Source organism: Oncorhynchus masou, chromosome 25, assembly GCF_036934945.1.
Source record: "Oncorhynchus masou masou isolate Uvic2021 chromosome 25, UVic_Omas_1.1, whole genome shotgun sequence".
Classification (NCBI taxonomy): domain Eukaryota; kingdom Metazoa; phylum Chordata; class Actinopteri; order Salmoniformes; family Salmonidae; genus Oncorhynchus; species Oncorhynchus masou.
Genome location: NC_088236.1, coordinates 12,937,462 through 12,962,840, shown reverse-complemented (window position 1 = coordinate 12,962,840; position 25,379 = coordinate 12,937,462). Strand labels below are relative to the sequence as shown.

General features: G+C 42.0%; 3 protein-coding genes across 4 annotated transcripts in view; 1 reads left to right on the top strand and 2 right to left on the bottom strand.

Moving 5' to 3' along the window:
• Nucleotides 1-1,140: 1,140 nt before the first annotated feature.
• Nucleotides 1,141-10,140, bottom strand: LOC135513799 (E3 ubiquitin-protein ligase RNFT2-like). The gene is given in 11 exon segments (XM_064936733.1): nucleotides 1,141-1,728; nucleotides 1,971-2,072; nucleotides 2,497-2,562; nucleotides 5,340-5,489; nucleotides 7,633-7,786; nucleotides 8,322-8,422; nucleotides 8,601-8,677; nucleotides 8,994-9,044; nucleotides 9,047-9,480; nucleotides 9,687-9,766; nucleotides 10,032-10,140. Coding segments are annotated over 10 exon segments (1,317 nt in total). The 5' UTR covers nucleotides 9,734-9,766; nucleotides 10,032-10,140; the 3' UTR covers nucleotides 1,141-1,593.
• Nucleotides 10,141-10,177: 37 nt separating this feature from the next.
• LOC135513800 (SREBP regulating gene protein) lies at nucleotides 10,178-14,233 on the top strand. The gene is made up of 5 exons (XM_064936734.1): nucleotides 10,178-10,899; nucleotides 11,103-11,259; nucleotides 11,538-11,689; nucleotides 11,972-12,085; nucleotides 12,463-14,233. The coding sequence occupies exons 1-5, from the start codon at nucleotides 10,807-10,809 to the stop codon at nucleotides 12,544-12,546; spliced, it is 600 nt and encodes a 199-aa protein (XP_064792806.1). The 5' UTR covers nucleotides 10,178-10,806; the 3' UTR covers nucleotides 12,547-14,233.
• Nucleotides 14,234-19,821: 5,588 nt separating this feature from the next.
• The window catches only part of LOC135513798 (cytosolic arginine sensor for mTORC1 subunit 1-like), a 33,936-nt gene continuing 28,378 nt past the window's right edge, over nucleotides 19,822-25,379 (bottom strand). The window contains exons 9-11 of one of the 2 annotated variants that reach the window (XR_010451580.1): nucleotides 24,324-24,705; nucleotides 22,722-22,852; nucleotides 19,822-22,187 (exon numbers count right to left, since the gene is read on the bottom strand). Coding sequence is in view for 1 of the 2 variants with exons in the window: in XM_064936731.1 (XP_064792803.1) it covers nucleotides 24,637-24,705 (69 nt within the window). In the remaining variant the exon portion in view is untranslated. Of the gene's footprint in view, nucleotides 22,188-22,721; nucleotides 22,853-23,454; nucleotides 24,706-25,379 lie in introns of those variants that run through there. The other variant, XM_064936731.1, reaches the window with a different exon arrangement.

Sequence of the window (25,379 nt, the reverse complement as noted above, 5' to 3'; positions counted from 1 at the left end):
GCACACTGACATGTCATCATGATAAACATGCCACACATGCAGCAAGACTGTTAGGAACAGGGATTTGAAAAATAAGGAATCTGACCAAAATCAAAGGACATATATTATTTGTACTTCATGTTGGCTAAGGAAAATGTTGTGCTTCTGAATTCATGTGACATAACATTATGTCACAGAGATTGAGTAACATTTTCAATTCAAATAATACTTTAGGACATGTGGGTCTAAGATACAGTACTGCGTGAATACATTTATCGGTACGCTTTTCCCCCATTTATTAGATCAGTTGACTCATTGCTTTGAATTCATTTGTATTCAGATATGAATTGACGTAACTTTTATCATCACTCTCAATGTCTGGCGGTTCTTCCGAGTAATGAAAGGTGATGTCATTCTCCCCTGACGGTTACCAAAGGAAAAACGTACTTATATTGCCCACGCAACTGTCATACGTTGATGAATTTACACTTGAATTATCGATGCACTATATACGATGTCAATTACCTAACTGAAATATCCTATTGGTATGCAAAAACCTACATTTAAGAACGTGTGCAGCCTACTTTTAGGCGCATTGTCTCTTGTGATGGGCATTCTTGGTGCTCAGTGGAACAATTGCACTGTACTTGTTAGATAAGCTTCTGTAATAATTATAGACCATGTAAAGTCTGGGCTCTACCATCACTACAGATGAAAATCCATTTTGATACGATTTTTTTCCTACCGTTTTTTTGGTTTCTATAGTCATTTTTATTAGGAGAATAATGCTGTGGGCTGTATCAAATATTGATGACTGAAGAAAGGGGAATATATGTCTTGGGGGCTCAGCATTTTGTAGCAGTGTTCATGCAGATAATGTTAATGAAACCGTGCAAGAAACCCTGTGCAAATATAAGGGCATGCTATTTATGTTTACAGTCATAAGCTGTTTTTATATATCACAAAAACTGTAGTTTTCAATTGCAGTGCTGAATCTGTGTCTTTTATAAAGAATGTGTTCTTTACATGCTATTTAAATATGTATTACATTGTGAATTCAGTGCTCAATCTAGATAATAAAAGTTTGAAAAGTAAAAATGCATTCATGCTATCATTATTATACAATGAGCAATATCGTGATAACATAAAACATTCAATAAATGTTGAACAATACTGCATAAATCATGGTTTAATTGGAAAGTCTGATACACAATGAAAGACAACAGAACCTGTGACTTTTTCTATAAAGTTTTTGTATTTTGAATAATGTCATTGAACATAAGCTGAATCTACACTACAAATCAGGTGAAATGCATAAGTAACTTAATTAAACTAAATACATGAGCAAACAAGCAATTGTTGCACTGAGATACTACTATAGGTACCCTTTGCCAGAATACTAACCCATACCACATGGTGCTGGGTCACACTGAGATAAGTTAATATTCTATTTCTTTGCAAGACATGGCTGAAGCCAAATTTAGACAAGCAGTGTGATAGGGATCGTGACAGCGGTGTAGAGAAGGTATAGTAACTGACTTGATACATTAATGGCATACTAAATTGGACTCCATAGTGCCCCCCAGTGTCTGGTGGGCATCTGGCCATCAATCACTAGTAGATCTGGACGTGGGCAGAGGTGGTGCCGTCCTTCCAGCAGTGCAGGGTCTCTATGACCGCAGATCGACACAGGGGGCACGTTCGCTCACGGTCGAACCATAGACACAGGCACTCCTCACAGAACACATGCTATAGGGGAGAGAGACAGACAGACAAAATTAAGTTTAACGTTACATGCACTCCTTCACCCATGACATGACACTACTCTACTTACTGTCTACACCACAGATTGCCCACAATATCACACAATCAGCTGTTGGTAAAAAATGACAACCTGACACAAATGTAACATAGAACTCTTAGCAGTGAATAACATACTAGTGAGGATAGTAGCTAGAGACAGGGCCATGGGTTCATATATGTCCCCTCACCTGACAGAGAAGAACGATGGGGTCTCTGAAGTCGCCCTGACAAATAGCACACACGTCTCCGGCTTCACTGCACTGCTGGCTGCTGGCTCTCACACCATAACTCTGTGGGTGATAGAGCAGCAACTCGGTGGTCACAAAGAGACAAAGGCAGGTAGGCTAGCGGTTAACCGAAAGGCTGCCGATAACCAAACGTTTGCTGGTTTCGAATCCCTGAGCCGAATAGGTGAAAAATCGGTCGATGTGCCATTTGAAAATTTGAAAATTACAGGCCTCTCTCATCATTTTAAGTGGGAGAACTTGCACAATTGGTGGCTGACTAAATACTTTTTTGTCCCACTGTATATGTTGTGCATTCTAATAATGTATATGTAGTAATATAACTCAATCAGAGTGCAAGATCAGGCACAACCAGTTGACAGTTGAAGGTGTACTACTTTAGAAATATTACTTCAATGGCTATAGGATAGGGAAGTGGGCTGCCAATTGACCCAGATACTTGTATTTACAAAAAGTAATACTTTCTCACCTGAGAACTGCAGAGAATTGCCATGGCCTTGCGTATGGCTGATACTCGTCCACAGAGGTCAAACGACTGAAAGATAAACACAAACAGTCGAGGCTCTATCTAGAATCGGGTGCATTAGTGCAGGGATGGAAAAAAAACCTGCACCTCCAGCTTTCCAGGAACAGGGTTGGTGACCACTGAATATTATCCTGAAAACATTACAAAATTCTAACTTATGACGTTCTTTCTAACTAACACAATTCTCTACTAGGTCAATATATTTTGGTTCCTTTTCTATTCTTAACGGAATGAAATGTTCTATTCTTTAACCACTCAGTGAGGTGCAGTGTCCTGTCCCATTTTGCAAACTTCTGAGGACACACATCTATGAACAATTACATTTCTCCAGTGTCTCATCTCAACCCATAATACTTTCAAAGCTGTTGCCACCCATGATGTCTTCATGCTTTAGCCTATTTATCATGCATTTCTTGCACATACACTACCCCCACCCACCCACATTTAGCAATCACAATACCAACAACTCCATTAAATATACAGAGTTGACTATAACTGAATATGACTCCATTGAACAGGCTACTCCAACAACATTGAATATAACACATAAAGGACACATAAAGGAGTGTGAGTTATTTTAGCGCTACGTTACCTTGTAGCGGCTGTGGGTGAGTTATATTAGCGCTACGTTACCTTGTAGAGGCTGTGGGTGAGTTATATTAGCTCTACGTTACCTTGTAGAGGCTGTGGGTGAGTTATATTTGCGCTACGTTACCCTGTAGCGGCTGTGGGTGAGTTATATTAGCGCTACGTTACCTTGTAGAGGCTGAGTGAGAGTTATATTAGCGCTACGTTACCTTGTAGAGGCTGAGTGAGAGTTATATTAGCGCTACGTTACCTTGCAGAGGCTGTGGGTGAGTTATATTAGCTATACGTTACCTTGCAGAGGCTGTGGGTGAGTTATATTAGCTATACGTTACCTTGCAGAGGCTGTGGGTGAGTTATATTAGCGCTACGTTACCTTGTAGAGGCTGTGGGTGAGTTATATTAGCGCTACGTTACCTTGCAGAGGCTGTGGGTGAGTTATATCAGCGCTACGTTACCTTGTAGAGGCTGTGGGTGAGTTATATTAGCTACGTTACCTTGCAGAGGCTGTGGGTGAGTTATATTTGCGCTACGTTACCCTGTAGCGGCTGTGGGTGAGAGGTTACCTTGTAGAGGCTGAGTGAGAGTTATATTAGCGCTACGTTACCTTGTAGAGGCTGAGTGAGAGTTATATTAGCGCTACGTTACCTTGCAGAGGCTGTGGGTGAGTTATATTAGCGCTACGTTACCTTGCAGAGGCTGTGGGTGAGTTATATTAGCTATACGTTACCTTGCAGAGGCTGTGGGTGAGTTATATTAGCGCTACGTTACCTTGTAGAGGCTGTGGGTGAGTTATATTAGCGCTACGTTACCTTGCAGAGGCTGTGGGTGAGTTATATCAGCGCTACGTTACCTTGTAGAGGCTGTGGGTGAGTTATATTAGCTCTACGTTACCTTGCAGAGGCTGTGGGTGAGTTATATTAGCGCTACGTTACCTTGTAGAGGCTGTGGGTGAGTAATATTAGCGCTACGTTACCTCGCAGAGGCTGTGGGTGAGTTATATTAGCTCTACGTTACCTTGCAGAGGCTGTGGGTGAGTTATATTAGCGCTACGTTACCTTGTAGCGGCTGTGGGTGAGTTATATTAGCGCTACGTTACCTTGTAGAGGCTGTGGGTGAGTTATATTAGCGCTACGTTACCTTGTAGAGGCTGTGGGTGAGTTATATTAGCGCTACGTTACCTTGCAGAGGCTGTGGGTGAGTTATATCAGCGCTACGTTACCTTGTAGAGGCTGTGGGTGAGTTATATTAGCTCTACGTTACCTTGCAGAGGCTGTGGGTGAGTTATATTAGCGCTACGTTACCTTGTAGCGGCTGTGGGTGAGTTATATTAGCTCTACGTTACCTTGTAGAGGCTGTGGGTGAGTTATATTAGCTATACGTTACCTTGTAGAGGCTGTGGGTGAGTTATATTAGCGCTACGTTACCTTGTAGAGGCTGTGGGTGAGTTATATTAGCGCTACGTTACCTTGTAGAGGCTGTGGGTGAGTTATATTTACGTTACCTTGTAGAGGCTGTGGGTGAGTTATATTAGCGCTACGTTACCTTGTAGAGGCTGTGGGTGAGTTATATTAGCGCTACGTTACCTTGTAGAGGCTGTGGGTGAGTTATATTAGCGCTACGTTACCTTGTAGAGGCTGTGGGTGAGTTATATTAGCGCTACGTTACCTTGTAGAGGCTGTGGGTGAGTTATATTAGCGCTACGTTACCTTGTCGAGGCTGTGGGTGAGTTATATTAGCTATACGTTACCTTGTAGCAGCTGTGGGTGAGTTATATTAGCTATACGTTACCTTGTAGCGGCTATGGGTGTGTTATATTAGCGCTACGTTACCTTGTAGAGGCTGTGGGTGAGTTATATTAGCGCTACGTTACCTTGTAGAGGCTGTGGGTGAGTTATATTAGCTATACGTTACCTTGTAGAGGCTGAGTGAGAGTTATATTAGCTATACGTTACCTTGTAGAGGGTGTGGGTGAGTTATATTAGCGCTACGTTACCTTGTAGAGGCTGTGGGTGAGTTATATTAGCGCTACGTTACCTTGTAGAGGGTGTGGGTGAGTTATATTAGCTCTACGTTACCTTGTCGAGGGTGTGGGTGAGTTATATTAGCTCTACGTTACCTTGTAGAGGCTGTGGGTGAGTTATATTAGCTATACGTTACCTTGTAGAGGGTGTGGGTGAGTTATATTAGCGCTACGTTACCTTGCAGAGGCTGTAGCTGATAATGAGCATGGCTCCTAGGAAGTAGCTGGTGGACGGGTCCTCTCCCATGATGTACTTGTACCACAGCTGGATGGGCACTAAGGCCCTGAACAACTGACTCAGCTCCTCTATCACCAGGTAGAACTTACCCTGCGACATACACACACATGGAGGACACTGATAAGATATTGGAAATGCATGTAATACATGTTTTATGTTTCATCTGAACAATGTCTGTGGTTTGAGATGGTGTGAAAAAGAGAAATACAGAAAAAAAGAGGTTTCATCACAAACTAATTTTAATCTTCAAAGACAAGTGTATATTTTCTCAATATAGAGTCAGTTTTTCATTAAGTTAAGTAAACGGCCAAAAAGCAGCACATATAAGGCTAGCTCTAGTCCTATCTGTTGAGCAGCAGCACACTGCAAGCAACAAGCTCCAGCCTAAGCATGGCCACCAGCGAGGGCTCTGCAGGCTGCAGCTTCACAGCAGTAAAGGCAATTTCCCCACACTGCAAGAGAAACTGGCAGCTACTCGGCTCTCTTCACCTGCTACCCACACAGTTCAGCCCTAGGCAAGTCAACCTGCGGGGGCAGCCATCTTTTCTTTAAGAGGCCACTCCTCCTCGCTCTCCAATGGATGCCACAGGGGAAGCCAGGAGGACAAGGCGACAGTACTCTTCAAAAATAAAAAGTTCCTGTTGTTGCTGTGTGTGTGGGAGGAGTGGGGGGGGGGGGGGGGTTTCAAAAACAGAAGGCTAATACTAACAGGAAATGGATTCCCAGTGGCATCACAGTATGTATAATGGTTATGTGGATATCACTTGACAGAGATTAATCACTCTGGGTTGGAAACCCTGTAGCAGAGACACTGAGGGTGGGAGACCTCCGCAAGCAGGAAATTCATCTTTCCTCATTGTTGTACCCCCCCCCCACACACACACTGGATGTGTCAAACAAAAACTGGACTCCAGCCAGAAACTTTGAGCCATGGCAGCAGTTCCAACACATTCTGGGACTTCCTGCTGGGTTTTTTTCATTAGTGACGCTGACCTCTCAGACTACCAATCAAAACCTAACCAGCAGTTCGGGTACGCCACTGTTATGAGTTATCCCCCTCAGCTGCTAAAAACATGTTTTCATTAAATCTTGCTTCAAGTGGATGCATGGATACTAGAAAATACATTTCCCCGGAGTGGAGTGCACTGACAGTGCCAACAATGTAGCCAGCCAGGGAGCAATGTTGAAGAAACAGCAGAGCAAACTAAATCAAATAATAAATCAATGTACATGAGTCTGGCGTGTCTTTTTCTGTAAGGGGGGGGGGGCAGAGGATGGTGGCTGAGGAGGGGGTTGGTCGGTCGGTCGGTTTAGTGATTGCGTGGCGTGGGCTTCCCCAGCAGCCGAAAGTGAGGTGTAGTGGGAGCACACACACACACCACAGTAATGGTCCAGCCCAAGGGAGTGATGACCTCACCCCTGCAGTCCCCCAGGATGAATGAGCTCAGTGGCAGCCGCCTAATTCTCCGATTGGGCTGTTTATTAGCCGAGTCAAAACCAATGATGTATATAAACCCTGGATTGCTGATTTTATGTATTGGCCATCGAGAGGCTTTGAAGCCACCAGTCAGCAATTGTGGCACTCCCCAGTAGGAGCAGCCGTCCATAGGAATTAATGGAATTCTACAGTATTTCAATTAAATGTTTCATGGTCAAAATGACATGTATTTAATATTTGTTGTTGTTGTTGTGGGGCCAGTGGCATTAGAAACCTCAAAAATATATAGTTTAAGCAAACATTTTTATATATTTAAAAAATATATGTTTAGCTCACATGTAATTTAAAAGTATGCATTAAGGTGTCTGTAATAGAATAAATGTGGCAAAAACAAATAGACATTAATAAATGCATTTCTATAGATTCCAGAATATTTTTTATAACGGTATAGGAATGCCAATATGGAGGCACGGTGGCCTCAACACAGCGCCCCCTATCAGTCATCTAGTGTAGGTATAAATCACTTGTCAAAACATACTGTGAGCCCCAGGTGCAAAACCTGCACACTGATAGAACACATACAGATACACAATCACAGACACACACTTTCTGTGACCACAGGTTATTATAAGCAAAACTGTCATGTGGATAAGACATCAATACACACACTCCCACACTGTGACCCCAAGGACATGAGGGAAACTTTAATGAATATAAAACACACACTAGCTGTAACCCTGAGGAAAACAGTAAAAACTTTGATGAATATAAAAACACACTAGCACAGGCTCTTACCCTGGATTTGAAGGCCAGGAGGATCTTGGGTAGAAACAGGATGAAGCACTTCAGGCCGATTGTAAAGTACTTGAGAACAAAGTCGGTGATCCCCACCGCCCAGATTAGATCAAAGAAGTCAAAGCTGTTTATGTTGGGCTTTGCAAACATCAGACTGATTTTTTTTTTTGGGGGGGGGGGGGGCAGAGATGAGACAGATTTCAGTACTTTACAGGTTGAGGTTTGATTGTGGATGGATGTGATACCTTATGTCTGGTCTAGTCTCTAATGGTTACAAGGGACACATTCATGGATCAACAGAAGACAATAACAAAAATTAACAAAATGATTAAAAATGTGGAGGACCAAAACAAAATGTGAAAACAGGTGAAATGATAAACGAAAATCAATACTCACAGGACAAGAAGGCACATGGTAACATAACCTAAAGACAATGAAAATCATATTACAACAACAAAAAGGACAAAACTGAATGAAAAAATTACCACAGTCATACTGTATACAGATTGATGAAAAAGAAAATAATATCAAAGAGGTGAATATCAATGTCAGCCAACTGTAAACCATTAGGCCTAAATATTGGGTGGTTGACAATGTTGGGTTTTTAGTGCAATGTACGGTCTTCAGTGCAATGTAAGGTTTCAGTGCAATAACATAAGAAAGAACCACAAGACATGGTTTTACCCTACCTGTTGTACAGCTCCTCAGCACTGAATGTGTAGTAGAGATACACTATGTTTCCAGATAGGAACATGATCATCCAGAGAGCTACAACCACAGACCTCTCCTCCTGATACGCACAGACAAATAGTATATAATCAAATACTTTACTAATCACCAATGTACGCATATTCTCACTTTCTCTCGGGCTAGCTATTTACATAGATCGATAACACTCAAATATAATGTTTATAAAAAGTATTAGAGTTATGCTCTCATATCAAAGTTGTACAAAAGGTGAAAATTACCCGTAGTGACACCTGGTGCTTGAATGATGAATTGGCGAAGGCAAACGTGCTGGCCATCCCAATACAGACAGCAATACCTACAAGAGAGAAACAAAAGAGTTACCAGTCAGTCACACACAGTATCTGACACGTCCAAAGTTTCCAAATGTTCCTTATTCTACTTATTCCACAAAACAACCGACTCCAATACTATACAATTACCAAGCAACTACTAACAAAAACATTGTCATTAGTGTAGTCTTTATATCAGTCTAGTATATCTGTATAGTATTTATATCAGTGAGGTATTTATCAGTATAGTATTTATTTCAGTGTAGTATATCAGTGTAGTATTGGTATTACTACACACGTGTAAGAGTCATTTTTTTTATTGCAATCTAAAACCAGTCTTACCGAGCTTGTGCTGAAAACACACTTTAGCCAGGAGGATTAGGATGAACGGGAACCCCTCTGTAGCCAGGTGACTACAGGCTTCAGCTCCGACAAGGCCGGGGCCGGTGTAGAGGGGTCTTCCGAGGCCTCCTCCCTGTTCCCATGCCTCTCTCCGGATGTACGGTGCTGTAGTGGCTGGTGGAAGTGGTGGTGGTTGTGATGATGGTGCGGGGGCGGGCGGGGGAGGTAGGGCCCACACTCAGAGCGGTGTGGCCCCCCTTCCTCCCTGGAGGAGGCAGTCATCTGGATGAAGACGTCTGGAGGAGTCCCCAGAACAAGACCAGCCGCCTGGAAGTTTGCGGAGGGCACACCAGATCCCGAGGGAACCCCGACCCCAACCAGGCCGGAGAAGAGCTGCTGGGGGGAGGTGGGCGAGTCGGGTTTCAGGCAGTCAAACACACCTCCTTCGTCCAGGCTGCTTTCTGATCCAAGGGTTTGGCTACGGCTCCTGGAGAGCAGAGAGAGGATCAGCTGCATCTTTTGACGGTTCAAAGACTGTTGTCTATTGTTTATTTCTTGCATTGCCTTTCAATGGATTTGGCTCCCGCAGTTAACCAGTTATATAAATATATATATTCAATCCTCTTTAGTGCACAATTTCAGGTTGTGATGATGAACCTGCAAATGCCTGTGTCCTAGGACGTGAACTCAAACCTTTCAGAGGGCATGCCATCCGTGTTGCTGCTGTGTCTTCTCTGCATGGCACATCCAGTTCATACCCGAGTGATCCAGGGCTATGGTGGGGTGCAGACAGACACACAGACTGCAATAAGTGAATACAAGTACAACGCCGCAAGGAGAGTATCGATGGTTGGATAGACTTTATTGCAACAATTAGCTAACCGCAGATAGCTAACGCTAACTAGCTATGATGGTTGGCAGTCGCACCATCACGCCACCATTTACATGTACAGTACAATGGTTTACTGGTTTCTCTATTGCATGATTTATATTCATGATTCTTATTTAATATTTGTCCACGGCAATTGTTGGTCTCACCTGAATCATCGTTTTGTTTATTCTTCTCATTCCCATGTAGTTATTTTGCCTACACACCCCTGCGGCTTGCCTGGCCTGGCTCCCGACGATGTATTTCCTGTATGACGTCAATGACATTCAACTCGGCCAATCAGCGTTCACTTTCCCAGCACACATCCGTGTTAGGGAATTGTTTTGATGGTGGACGTCAGATTTAATGGGGAAAACGTTGTTTATTTCCTAAGCAATCTCGGTAATTTATCTGAAGGCAACGTCAACAATATATGTTATTTGTCAGTAGGGGTTGTTTTGTAGAGTTATAGCCAGCTAACTCTAGCTAATGCATCTCACGGCGGGTAACGATAGCTAGCTAATGTTAACTGTCAGTCTAGCGAGCTGGGTGAGTAGTTAGCCTAGCATCGTTAGCTTGTTTCCAGCGACGCAGGCTAACAAATCAGTCTTTATCTTAAACGGCTAGCGAATGTGTACGTTACTTTGTAGCTATCTAACTAGCACAGCTGTGGTCCTTCTCTACAGCGTATTTATATACAGATAGCTAGCTAACGTTATTTACCACGGTTTCTTGCCTAGCTTTGCTAACTAGCCAGCAAAATGGGTTAGGTTGCGGTGTTGACCAAACGAAGCTCAGTTATTGAACGTGATTTCTAAACTGCCAATCATAACCAGACACCCCAGTTGAACCAGAAATTTCTAGCTACCATATGGTTTAACCAGCTAATATTATCTAGTTAGCATTGCTGCAATCCAATCAGGGATCTTCCAATAACGTCATGCCATGGTGCTAAGAAGGTTACTGAGAAAACGTTGGGTGCTAGGTGTGGTGTTTGGACTGTCTTTGATCTACTTCCTAACCAGCACCCTGAAACAGGTATTTAAACTCTTGACATCTCATGTTTATATTTAGTCCACAGAACACAGATTTATGAATACATTTGATTGATATGAGGTCCAGCTCTAGGCTATACTAATTTGTCAAACCACACCTGACTATCTATCTGTCATGCAGCAAGGTCTTGACTTTTGGCTATACAAGATGTGTGTGTGAGATATATATTGTGATGTGTTACGCAGGAGGAGAGAACCATACGGGATCGCAACCTGTTGGAGGCCAGGGACCCGGATCACCGGATCCCATGGAAAGTCAGGTTCAACCTGGGCAACAGTAGCAGGCAGATCACTCAGTGCCGGAACTCCATTCAGGGCAAAACGCTGCTCACAGATGAACTGGGTGAGTTATGAACCTAACTGGACTCATTCACTCACTTGTTATCCCTTAGAGAATAACGCCTCTTTCTCCAACAGTTTTTTTTGTTATTCCTCACAATCTCCTCACCTTCTTTTCAACCGTATTTGAGAAGAATGCCCAAGGTCCCTCCCCTCTGTTCTTCTTCCCCAATGCGTTTTAAGGAGAGATGATGTGAGAAAAGCCCCTATCATTGAGGTATTATAAAATACCACTTCAATATTCAAGTCACTAATCCATTGTACATGTGAATGTCCCCATAGGTTATGTGTGTGACAGAAACGATCTGCTGGTGAATGGTTGCTGTAATGTCAATGCCCCCAGCTCAAGACAGTACATTTGTAAAAGCTGTCTGGCCAACGGCTGCTGCAACATCTACGAGCATTGTGTGTCCTGCTGCCTCCAGCCTGATAAGGTATTCAAGCTGTGGCACTGTTGTTGAGCTGCATCCAACAGCAAAATGTTTTCTTCCAAATGAGAATTTGCGTCTTTTGCATGTACATCTTTTGGGTGCATGGCTTTTCGGGCAATGGAGTCAGATCTCTATCTTACCCTGACATCTTTAACTTTACGTTGTTTTCATCTGAACCTTTTGCAGTGGTTGTGTTATAACTAATCCATGTGAGAAGTACCAGATTTTGATCTGACTGTTGCACCTCCACTCCTCTCTCTCTTTCTCATATTCTCTCCTTCTCAGCAACCTCTTCTAGAGAGTTTCCTGAACAGAGCTGCAGATGGCTTCCAGAACCTATTCACAGCCGTGGAGGACCACTTTGAGCTGTGTTTAGCCAAGTGTCGGACTTCATCGCAGGTAGGTTGAGTTGTCTACATGAAACAAACAAGGATAACCTTGCCCAGATTCACAAAACACTTCTTACGCAAAAATGTAAGAAGCTTCTTAATAAATAAGAAAAAAATAAGTTAATTTGTAAGTGCAATTCTTCAACAAGATTGAATGATTTTCTATGAAGCTTCTTAAGATGTGTGTTGCTAGGCAACTGATTTAGCTAGCTTTTATTGAAAAAAATGGCAGTTAATGAGAAATGTATTCTTAAAGTTTTGTGAATCTGGGCCCAGTTCTCTGATCACTCCCTGACCCTACCCACATCCTGTCATGCAGAGATGGCAAGAGAGATTGATGTAAAACATTCTAATGGTTGTGTTTATCCTCTCTTTTTGCTCCTGAAGAGTGTCCAACATGAAAATACCTACAGAAATCCACAAGCAAAATACTGTTATGGAGAAAGTCCACCCGAACTCCTGCCTATATGATTGTTTGGACCTACGATACTTTATATAAACTAATAACGGTCCTCTGGGACCTACGAGACTGTATAGAAACTAATAACGGTCCTCTGGGACCTACGAGACTGTATAGAAACTAATAACGGTCCTCTGGGACTTACGAGACTGTATAGAAACTAATAACGGTCCTCTGGGACCTACGAGACTGTATAGAAACTAATAATGGTTGTCTGGGACTTACGAGACTGTGTTGAAACTAATAACGGTCCTCTGGGACCTACGAGACTGTATAGAAACTAATAACGGTCCTCTGGGACCTACGAGACTGTATTGAAACTAATAATAGTTGTCTGGGACTTACGAGAATGTATAGAAACTAATAATAGTTGTCTGGGACTTACGAGACTGTATTGAAACTAATAACGGTCCTCTGGGACCTACGAGACTGTATTGAAACTAATAATAGTTGTCTGGGACTTACGAGAATGTATAGAAACTAATAATAGTTGTCTGGGACTTACGAGACTGTATTGAAACTAATAACGGTCCTCTGGGACCTACGAGACTATTGAAACTAATAATAGTTGTCTGGGACTTACGAGAATGTATAGAAACTAATAACGGTCCTCTGGGACTTACGAGACTGTATAGAAACTAATAACGGTCCTCTGGGACCTACGAGACTGTATAGAAACTAATAACGGTCCTCTGGGACCTACGAGACTGTATTGAAACTAATAACGGTCCTCTGGGACCTACGAGACTGTATTGAAACTAATAATAGTTGTCTGGGACTTACGAGAATGTATAGAAACTAATAATAGTTGTCTGGGACTTACGAGACTGTATTGAAACTAATAACGGTCCTCTGGGACCTACGAGACTGTATTGAAACTAATAATAGTTGTCTGGGACTTACGAGACTGTATTGAAACTAATAACGGTCCTCTGGGACCTACGAGACTGTATTGAAACTAATAATAGTTGTCTGGGACCTACGAGACTGTATTGAAACTAATAATAGTTGTCTGGGACTTACGAGAATGTAAAGAAATGGTCCAACTAAGAGCCAAGAGACACACCTTGATACTCCGTGGGAAGACGGGATTCCCCTTCATCTTGTGTCGACATAATGGCCTTGAAACGTCTGACGCCATATGGTGCTTAACAGATGGGAGCCACCAAGAACACCAAACCCTGTATAGAGGGGATTTGACTGACAATAACGGACGCCATGTTGAACCTTTTGATAAAGTAATGTGAGTAACAGTCTCTACATATGGCTCTGAAGAACACTATCGTAACCTCACTACAACGGACATACTGTATGTGATATAGCTATATTATTTACACTTCATAAGTGCATAGCTTCATAACTTCATCAGTGATGATCATCAGGGCTCATTAGACCAGTTAGGATTCACCTCATGCTGCCATTGTTCCACATTATGGTCATGTTCATTAGGGCACGCAACAGAAAATGGTTTAAAATGTTTGAGTCTCACATGTTTTAGTCTGTTCGGTGCAAAATGAACACGACCCATGTTATAAAGGTCTGTATTTAACGCCTGACGATATACTGAAGGTTGATATTGGTTGTTTAGTCCTTATCGTTGAATATAAAAACAAACTATAGAGAATGTGTCTACTTTTGTGTGTAGTCGTGCATGGATATTGACTGACTGGTTATTTAATAAAGTGACTGTGAAAGTTATTGGCTTACAGTTTACATTGCGCAGACCCTTTCAGAATAATTCTCAGTATTTTATTAAATAAGTTTATGTATTTCACACTATTCTATATATTGGATAATGTTTATCGGGGGTCAGAGCTGTATCAACAAGAATTGGCATATTTTAATATACAGTATGACAAAATTAAAACTTTTTAAACATCTTTTAGTTTTTCACAAAGTGGGGGATAAGAAACTTGGACAGTGTCACATCAATTTCAGAAGTGTTTGATGAGCTTGAAGAATCTCGCTTGATTTGAAGAAGGGGCTTCCAGTGGTTGTAATTTATACACTATGTAGGGTGCAGGTATATTTTTATTTAATTTAATTAGTCAGTTAAGAACAAATTCTTATTTACAATGATGGCCTTGGAACAGTGGGTTAACTGCCTTGTTCAGGGGCAGAACAACAGATTTTGACCTTATCAGCTTGGGATTCGATCTAGTAACCTTTCGGTTACTGGTCCAATGCTTTAACCACTTGTCTACCTGCCGCCCCACTAGGCTACCTGCCTCCCCACTAGGCTACCTGCCTCCCCACTAGGCTACCTGCCGCCCCACTAGGCTACCTGCCTCCCCACTAGGCTACCTGCCGCCCCACTAGGCTACCTGCCGCCCCACTAGGCTACCTGCCTCCCCACTAGGCTACCTGCCGCCCCACTTGTCTACCTGCCGCCCCACTAGGCTACCTGCCTCCCCACGAGGCTACCTGCCGCCCCTATATAAAGTGCCATTTGGGATGCACAGTAGCCCTCTGCAGATATAATAATTCTCCATGCCTTTAAATTATCCACTTGGGGAACATAGCCAGAGCTAAACAATTAATCATCCTGAAGGCTGTGAAATCAGAATCTGTCTTGTAATTAGAAAATATATTAAGGTCCTGACAAATGTTCATTCATGGCTACTTGATTAATGACTGTCACATGGGAAGGGAACACAGTGTAGGCCTGTCCACTAAGTATGCAAACTGTTTCATTTAGCACAAACTATTAGATTCCAAGAACACAGGATGAGATGTTACTATCCTTTGTGCAAGCACTTCCAAGAGTTAAATGAACAGTGAGCGTGGTGAAATTTGGGGAGCGCATCGTCAGTAGTGTACCTTTGGTTCCTAGGGTGTTTCGGCCTTAAATGTCATCATGACACTGTTTGGCAATGGTATTATTATTATTATTGCAGAACTTCTGATACAAATCAGCTTTATAAGAAAACAGAAATGCTGTTGCTGTAGTCAAGATAGACATGAGCTGGTAATATGCTGAAACTTTGTACTAAAAGAAAGCATCCATAACATTTGAATAAATAGCATTTAAGATGAAAAAATACATTAAATTCACCAAATACATTATTATAATAAATAAAGTATAATTCAGTGATTATAGAATCAATGGTATTCTGGAATCCACTACAGACTCCACCCAAACCAGGAAGTCCCGCGACTCCTCCAGCAGGGTAATGCTCCACCGCTTCCTCTGAAAGGGGGGCTTGGGCATCTCGGGATGGGCTGGCTTCTGGGTGCAGTCAACCCCAATGGTTATCTTCAGACAGGCAGATAGCCTCCCCACCATGGTAACAGAGTCATTCAGGTTGTTGTGCATTGATATGTGATCTGGGTTCAGGTCACTTTCTTGGTCCTTGAGGACTTCTTTCAGGGCCTTGCCAATGAAGTGTAGCCCACACTGAGCTCTCTCCAGAGGGGAAGGTGAGGTACTGCTGAGGTCCAGATCTGGGAACCCCTGGGCAAAAGGTTGGTTCTGTCCATTGGCTGCCATCTGTGGAAAAAAATATTTGAAAATAGACCATAAATATGTACTCTGACATGATGCAATGTCTTCAGTACATTCTGTTTTAAGTCAATGTTTTTCAGTTGTTACTTATCATGGACAGAATGTCTCAGTTAAATAAAGAGGGCAATTAATGTCCCAGTAACAACAGTTGGTATTTTGACCCATGAACTGACTTGTCAGAAAGGAAGACGTTGGAATTTGCGTGGATCAATAAGTAAAGAACTGAAAGGATCATGATGGGACCCAGGGGAACAGAACAGTAGTAATTAGTAATTGTACAGGTACAGTATGTAAGTAAACACGGTTACTAAAGTCAGTCAGTAGGCAGGGTTCTATTGACCCAGGTTTATTCGACAAAAGCAATGTTGGCAGAAAAATCACGTGTAATGGAAACGGAAGATTGGAGACATTTTCTAAAGATGGGACAACATTTTTATCCTTTCTACGGGTGGATTTTTCTTTTGTCGAACAGTTTTTCTAATAAATGATGATTGCCGATTACTTTTGAAGGTACGTGGGGCACGTGTTGTCATCATGTAACCACAACCTTCACTCCACATGTCATTCTAAATGCGTAATGCTGGCAAAATATTATTATTATTTTTTAAATGGGGGATTTGAACTGCATCGCCTTGCTTTTCTGGTTGGCTGGTAAGTTTCAACATCCAATTATTTCAGATCTTCAGGAGGGTAAGTTTCACCATGGCACGGACCTTGGCGATACGTTGGCACATTAGAATTATTACATGACACACATTAGTAAATTATTGCATTCTATCCATGCTGGCTTTCGCGGTTATACCTGAGGCATGACACGGATAGGTGGGAGGGCATACAGGCTGTCTCCAATTTATTAATCCGCAATTTGTCTAAATGAGTAACGGAAACACTTTAACCACCACATTTTTATTCGAAACTTCACGTGCCTGCGTAGCTTCAAAAGTATTTCGCAATTTTTAGGTGACGTCATTACGACGAGCTGTTTTTCTCGAAACAAAATTGTGAAATGAAAAAGCACCCTAGAAGGCAATTATCGCATTTATAGACAACAAAAGTCCATGGGGAAGTTAATGAAAACATAGCTACTGAAGACTGTTTGGTTCAGGTGGTGTGTGTGGCTTAGTTGGTAAGAGAATGGCAGAACTAGCATCTCCAAGTAAGGCTGTGGGTTCAATTCCTGCTGGGATCACATACAACATTTTTATATATTCAATGTAAGTGGCTTTGGATAAAAGCGTCTGTTAAATGGCATATTAGGACAGATGTAGCTACTTACATAGCTGGTTAGGCTGTCATTGATGAGTGTTTTGGTGAGAGTGGTTAGCTCCTTGACCCTGCAGCCCCTGGGTGATTTCATTCGGTGTAAAGAGTCAGCCTCCAGAGTGACCATCATCACCAATATGCACAATGCTTTAAGAAGTCCTGGGAAAGAAGTCAATGCAAAATTACAGCAATATTTTACAATACTGAAAGACTTGAATTAAAGTACACATGGTTTTCGAGTAGGTCTTTTTGTGAATAATTTGCTAAACTTTTCTTTCTGTAATATGTTGTAATTGAGTGTAGTTGTGGACACAGATGTTGCATAATATTACCTGCAGTTAACTTCACATATAAAATCTCATATGTCATTATATATTTAGTTTTTCCTTGCTTATGTTGTCAGTTTAGCCAAGAATGAGTTGCTCAGCCCATTGACAGTGGTCACAGTCTTATATTCATCTTGCTTCGTCATATGTTGAAAAAAAGTTATGCGGATATGATCAACTTCCTTCATATCTTACAATGTGATATCACACAAGGTGAAAACCCATCAGAAAAATCAATTAAGATGTTTCCTTTTACGTGGTTATTTGCTTAACCAAACTCCATCTTCAGCTTTCTTTTTTGTGGCCGATGAGTTACATGTCTGAATATCCACTGAATCACCTGGTATTATTCCCATGACACCTACCTATTTCTCAACTTCAGGAAGTTGACGTGCAAGAAAGTGATGCAACTGCCACTACAGAAAGTTCGGCTCAGGCTGAAGATATGCAATGAGATTTATGAACCAGAATACATTCACAATGCCATGTTTGTCATGTTGTGTGTAATCATCTATTAAAGGCCCAGTCCAGCTGTTTTTATCTCAATATATCAAATTGTTACTTGCTGTAATAAACTCAGAAAAAAGAAACATCCCTTTTTCAGGACCCTATCTTTCAAAGATAATTAGTAAAAATCCAAATAACTAAACAGATCATTGTAAAGGGTTTACACACTATTTCACATGCTTGTTCTATGAAACATAAACAATGAATGAACGCGCACCTGTGGAACGGTTGTTAAGACACTAACAGCTTACAGACGGTAGGCAATTAAGGCCAAAGTTATGAAAACTTAGGACACTAAAAAGAGGCCTTTCTACAGACTCTGAAAAACACCAAAATAAACATGCCCAGGGTCCCTGCTCATCTGTGTGAATGTGCCTTAGGCATGCAGCAAGGAGGCATGAGGACTGAAGATGTGGCCAGGGCAATAAATTGCAATGTCCGTACTGTGAGACGCCTAAGACAGCGCTACAGGGAGACAGGACAGACAGCTGATTGCCCTGGTAGTGGCAGACCACGTGTAACAACACCTGCACAGGATCGGTACATCCGAACATCACAAGTTACACCAGGATCGCACAATCCCTCCATCAGGGCTCAGACTGTCCACAATAGGATGAGAGAGGCTGGACTGAGAGCTTGTAGGTCTGATGTAAGGCAGGTCCTCACCAGACATCACCGGCAACAACGTCGCCTATGGGCACAAACCCACTGTCACTGGACCAGACCGTGACGGCGGGTTTGTCTGCTCTTCACTGACCAGTCTCGGTTTTGTCTCACCAAGGGTGATGGTCAGATTTGCATTTATCGTCAAAGGAATGTGTTACACTGAGGCCTGTGCTCTGGAGGGGGATCAATTTGGAGGAGGAGTGTCCATCATGGTCTGAAGCGGTGTGTCACAGCATCATCGGACTGAGCTTGTTGTCATTGCAGGCAATCTCAACGCTATGCATTACAGGGAAGACATCCTCCTCCCTCATGTGGTACCCTTCCCGTAGGCTCATCCTGACATGACCCTCCAGCATGACAATGCCACCAGCCATACTGCTCGTTCTGTGCGTGATTTCCTGCAAGACAGGAATGTCAATTTTCTGCCATGGCCAGCAAAGATCCCGGATCTCAATCCCATTGAGCACATCTGAGACCTGTTGGATCAGAGGGTGAGGGCTAGGGCCATTCCCCCCAGAAATGTCTGGGAACTTACACGTGCCTTGGTGGAAGAGTGGGCTAACATCTCACAGCAAGAACTGGCAAATCTGGTGCAGTCCATGAGGAGGAGATGCAATGCAGTACTTAATGCAGCTGGTGGCCACACCAGATACTGACTGTTACTTTTGATTTTGAACCCCCCCCCCCTTTGTTCAGGGACACATTATTCCATTTCCGTTAGTCACATGTCTATGAAACTTGTTAATGTTATGTCTTAATTGTTGAATTATGTTCATACAAATATTTACACATGTTAAGTTTGCTAACAATAAACGCAGTTGACAGTGAGAGGATGTTTCTTTTTTTGCTGAGTTTGGTTTTCCATTAAATGTTCAAAAAGGATAAGAAAATAATAAAATAATCTTGCTCAGGCTGAGTGGAGCAGGGAAGGGGACCAGAGCAGTGCATTAACCACATATCACGTTTAGGTAAGACCCAGATGCAGACACTGTAGAAGTAGCAATAGTTTATTACAACCACAGGGGCAGGCAAACAACAGGTCAAGACAGGCAGGGGTCAGTAATCCAGAAAGGGTGTAAAGGGTCCAGAAGGGCAGGCAGTCTCAAGGTCAGGGAAGGCAGGTGTCAGTAAACCAGAACGGTGGGGTAAGGTACAAAACAGCAGGCTGTCTCAGGGTCAGGGCAGGCAGAATGGTCAAAACCTGGAGGGACTAGAAAACAGGAGCTGGAAACCAGGCAGGAGCAGGTAAACAAACACTGGTAGGTTTTACAAACAAAACCAACTGGCAATAGACAAACAGAGAACACAGGTATAAATACACAGGGCATCATAGGGAAGATGGGCGACACCTGGAGAGGGGTGGAGACAATCACAAAGACAGGTGAAACAGATCAGGGTGAGAACAGAATTGGAGCGGGGAAGAGGACCTGAGCAGTGCATTACCATAGAAGTGAAGCAGGGAAGCTGAATGGTAGGAATATGTAACTTGAAAGCTAGCAGATATTGGCATAGACGTTTGTTAGAGTCTTTATTATTTTTGCCTGGTGATGTCCTGAAGCAATCCACAGCTCCAGCCAAGCAGAACCAGCTGAATTTAAGGTTCTGTGTTGATTTTCAACCATCAACTATTGGGGAAATGACACTGATCACGTTTCACATGTACAGTGTTCGTTTCATCAGCTGTTGTACACATTTCATACAAAACAAAGGAAAAACAAAACTTTGAATTTTGGCTACTCCGAGCTTTTAATATGTATGGCAAAACAAATACAGTAAAAGTAGTCATTCATTACTATATTCATATTGTTTTTATATTAAATATGAATAACATTTACAGTGTTTACTACCTACAGCTCCAGTTCTTGAAGGGAACATCACCTATTTGATTCTTCTTTTTGAGGTGTTCATATCAATCGCATGACAAATTGAACACAAATGTCCAGTTTATAAAAAGGCGACCACGTAGCTAAGAGACCAAAAGTGTCAAGTTTAAACACAAACCCATATAGTGTACGGTTAAATAGGCCATTAAGCAACCTAAAAAACAACCTACAGTACACAAATGCATACATTTGTAGTATACAATGACCATCTATGGCATAGGCAACGCTTTAGTATCCAGCATCAGAATGAAACTGACAGACGTCAGCCTGCGATCTGTTTTGTGTGAGGATGCAGGGAGGAAGTCATGAGATGTGACTGATTAGGGAGCCAGTGACTGCATCCCAAATGGCACCCTATTCCCAATTTAGTGAACTACTTGGGCTCTGGTCAAAAGTAGTTCACTAGAGAATAGAGTGCCATTTGGGACAACCTTTCACTGTCTGGGAAGTGCCTGTACCACTTCCCGTGGTTCTGCTTCACTCTATAACCACAACCACCATCACCCCTGTGCATCAGCTCAGTCAGGCGGAGATGCTCCTTCAATTTTGACTCGTTCGACCAGGCTACCTTCAACCAGGGATGTTGTCATAAACAAAATGATGAGCAAAATCCCTGAGCTTCGTGGGTAATTAGATCCCTAACCCTAATCTGCGTTTACTTGAGTTTACCGTCCACTACCTCATTGACCTCAATGTATCTGCCATGTGGGGCATAAGGGAATAATTGAGGCGCCATAGACAAGGAGCAGTAGGGACAAAATATCTTAAAGAGAGTGAACTGAGTAGCTTAAATATGAATACAACATGTGATAACTGTAAGAGCAAACCAATGAATTTGATTCAAGACTGTTTCAGGACCGTGTTCTGGACTGTTTCAAAAATAATAATAATTAAAAAAAATAGATATAAAATATATACTGTGCAGCAATCAAACTCTTCTCTTTCACATTTATATTATTGGCAGTTGGCCTTTGTCCCGATTGTTCAGTTACATGAAATACCTGATTATTTTGGAATAAATATCCTAAAATCACCCTTGGGTGACAAACAACCACTTTGTATAATCCTCACACAGTATTATTCTTAAAGCCAGCAACTTCCTGTAACACCATGGCCAGAAATTCCTTGTGCCCATTTAGCACAGCCCAGCCATAGAGCTTTTTCTCATAGTCCTCACAGAGCACGTCTTGGGGCTTAGTGGACGTAGTAGAAGGTGTGTTTGGGTCCTGAATCTGCAGGAGCACCTCTACGCAGCCAGATAGATTCTCGAGACGGTCCCCGGAATTGCTCAGGAGACCCAGAAGAATCTGAGTGTCATTATCTGAGTCCTCCAACATGTTAGTCATGTATTTGGTTACCATGTCGATGTGCCAGTGGAAGATCATGGCTTTGTTGGAGATGTTCCGAAGCTTCTCCTTAGGGGTGGAGCCAGCGATGGTTGCTGAGGGAACACCATCCATGCTGAGGGCCTTCTGGTCGTTCAGGAAGCAATTTGTTTTCATCTGCAAACACGATGGGGGGAATTCAAATCAGTTCACTGACATTCTCCTTGTGCAATTGACCTGTTTTCTAGTATAGTTCAGAACTATGCTGAGCAGTGTAAAAAGGTACCGTCATAGCCTATGATCTGAATCGGTGGTTGTTACACAGTAGTTACAGCTTTCCCATGAATAATACAGTTCTGAGAAAAGCATATGAAATCATGTGGGTTAACGGTCATCACTGTCTAACCCTGTGGAATATTGGCAGAAAGTTGAGCTTCAAACAATAATTGCTGTGACACTGCGACGGGCAGTTCTGAGAAAACCCACGTGACCTCATATGGTTAAGTCATCACTTCGAATCATGGGGAATTTGGGAAATTCATTCGCCAGAAGAGGCTGTCACTACGGTGACCCCCAGTTCCCTACAGTCCCTCAATACTTGGTTAGCCCACTGAGATAAAGCCCAGTCATTAACCTGGGGAGCTAATGCAATTAATCAGGTCTCGGGCAAAAACATTGACCGAACCACCTCCATTCCATCTTGTTACTTACGTAACTCGTCAGGAGGACGCCAGCTTCATGATCCGACAGTTTGGAAAGCTTTATGGTTTGTTCTAAAGCCTTCTGATACTTGTCCACATTTCCAGAGTGGGGTGCTGCACGTGCTGTCTCCAACATGATCACTAGAAAGACACTGAGTAAAACTGGTGAAGTGCAACATGGTTATTACAATGTTTGCTACACAGTGTGTATGTATACTTAACACACACTTTACACATGCACACAAAAACTTGACAATCACCAACAATAGTAGGTTATTCTTTTAACAATTCAAGTATGTCACAAATGGTTAACTGTTGTTGTAAGAGTACAGTAAAAATATTTACCAAACATATTGTAAGTCTGTTAGAGTTCTTCTGTGCTGGTGTGCGAAGGAGACACTTATGATGACTTGATCAACTCTAATATATGAGTGGTGTCTCAACCACAACCAATAAAGGAAATGTCACATTTTCTTAGAATTTCTATAAAAATATCATGTTTTAGTGTGGAACTTTCTCCTCCCATTTAAATGCACACCCACTCATCTAATGTAGATTACAAGTCTACTCAACAAGACTGAAGAAACAAAACGGTTGTCATGAAGACATTGCATAACTTAGTTTGACAAAGCATGTGTAATGCCTCAAACCCATATCTAAGCTATTTTAGTGTAAATTCATCCATACAAAAGTAAATTAACAATCAAATGTTAACTGGGAAAAAAATGAGGTGACAATGTATCCATAATGAAGTCCAGAACCAATACATGATTTAATAATAAATGTCTTAATTGTGCAAATTGAAAAAGAAAATTGAAGAATAAGACAATAAAGTACAGAAATGTTGACCCTTAAAAAATATTGATATTGAAACTGCATCAGGGAATAAAGCTACTCTTTAACCTGGATAATCATGGGATGTTATTTTTTTTCCCTAGTATTGCCTGCGTATGTTTTTCAAGAAAATATCATTCTGATATGTTTAACAATTAACACTAATTTCCACCAATACACCTCAACCTTTACCTTTGTTTTTTTCGGTATGTCTTTTTTTCTCTAATGTGATTGTCCAAAATAAGACTAGTGCTGACATCACTGAGCGGCTTCAGTTATTGGGGTGCGATTATCCATTTATGTGCCTTACTACAAGTACAATTTGGGAAGATATGGCGAAAAAAAGAAAAGCACCAATGGAGAATAATGTTTTACCAAAATGCATAAGTTGTGCTTCACATAATTCACTCAACCATGAAATAACTTGACCTTTGACACAAAGGGTGGCGTTCTGACACAGCATTACGATATGAACACCACTGGAAGACCGTCGTGTTGTTTATAGTACTAGTAACATGTTTGTGTCCTGCGGCAAGCAGGTAAGTAGCATAAGAAAATCCATCACGGTTACATTGTATAAACTGCGGGTATTATGCATTATTTACATGTTATAAACATGTACAAGCCTTTATAATGCGTTATTACAAGGCATGGGTTATGACTCGATGGCTGTTATTTAGTCAGGATCTTTATGAGACGACAACAAGACATGAGGGGATTATATATGCCTATAACAAGTCTTCTAATGAAAACATAAACGCATCATAATGCATTATACCTGCAGGCCTTAAGTACAGTGTTACCATCATCACAACAGTACTTCAGTTCACCAATCCCCTTGTCCCATTGGTCAGGGGTCCTGGCAGCGTCCAAACAATGCGTTTCCCAAGGAATTCTGGGAAGACAAGAGGCTCTCTTCAGACACCCCTTCCTTGAAGCGCTTTTGGTGGTCATGATGGCAACAAAGTTCATGGTTAATACTGCTCACGCTGCAGTGCTAGTCTAGGCACGTAGTTCGCATCTCTCTTCAGACCTGTACTGCCCCAGGACACGGAGAGGGGTGTAGTATGGACCAAGCCGCCAGGTCGCCATCAGCAGGCTGGCTCTTTCCTGTGCTGCCGGAGCATCTCAGTCACACTCACTATGTCCTCTTCAGGTACCTACAGTAGAACAGAAGAAGAGAACAGAATGGAATATGGGTCCAATTCCTACTCCATCAGCATCTTAAATCAAATGTTATTGGTCATATACACATATTTAGCAGATGTTATTGGTCACATACACATATTTAGCAGATGTTATTGGTCACATACACATATTTAGCAGATGTTATTGCGGGTGTAGCGAAATGCTTGTGTTCCTAGCTCCAACAGTGCAGTAATATCTAACGTTATACAGGTCTAATCCTGATAGATTAAAACCCCATTCCAACTGTTGTCTATTCCACAATTTACCACCGGCTAAATCTGATGTTGAAATGCCTATTTACTCTGTTCCATCTGACTGCGCAATCCAGTCTCATCAGTCCAGCCAGGCACTTAATAAACTTGATCTCCACTATAAAAAGCATCTAGTCATTCTCACATTTCTTTTAGACTGACATTTAGTTTTCAACATAAACCTTGCTGTCTGTCTCTCCGACATGAATCATGAATCAGCTGCCATAATTTATGGCTATGTACAAAGACATGTCATTTAAAAAAAGGTCAAACGAAATTAAATGCAGCTAGTTTGCAGTCTTTCCAGTTTTAGTTTGAAGTGATTGTGTTAGCTGTGTTTTTGGTTAGCTCCTCTGAACGACAGTGTCCAGACGAGTGAACACATTTTCTATGCC

Bases quoted from the DNA above. Each gene is read 5' to 3' on its own strand.
- LOC135513800 (XM_064936734.1), top strand. From the start codon at position 10,807: ATGGTGCTAAGAAGGTTACTGAGAAAACGTTGGGTGCTAGGTGTGGTG. The intron at 10,900-11,102 runs GTATTTAAACTC...TGTGTTACGCAG, and splicing joins TAACCAGCACCCTGAAACAG to GAGGAGAGAACCATACGGGA. The intron at 12,086-12,462 runs GTAGGTTGAGTT...TTGCTCCTGAAG, and splicing joins AGTGTCGGACTTCATCGCAG to AGTGTCCAACATGAAAATAC.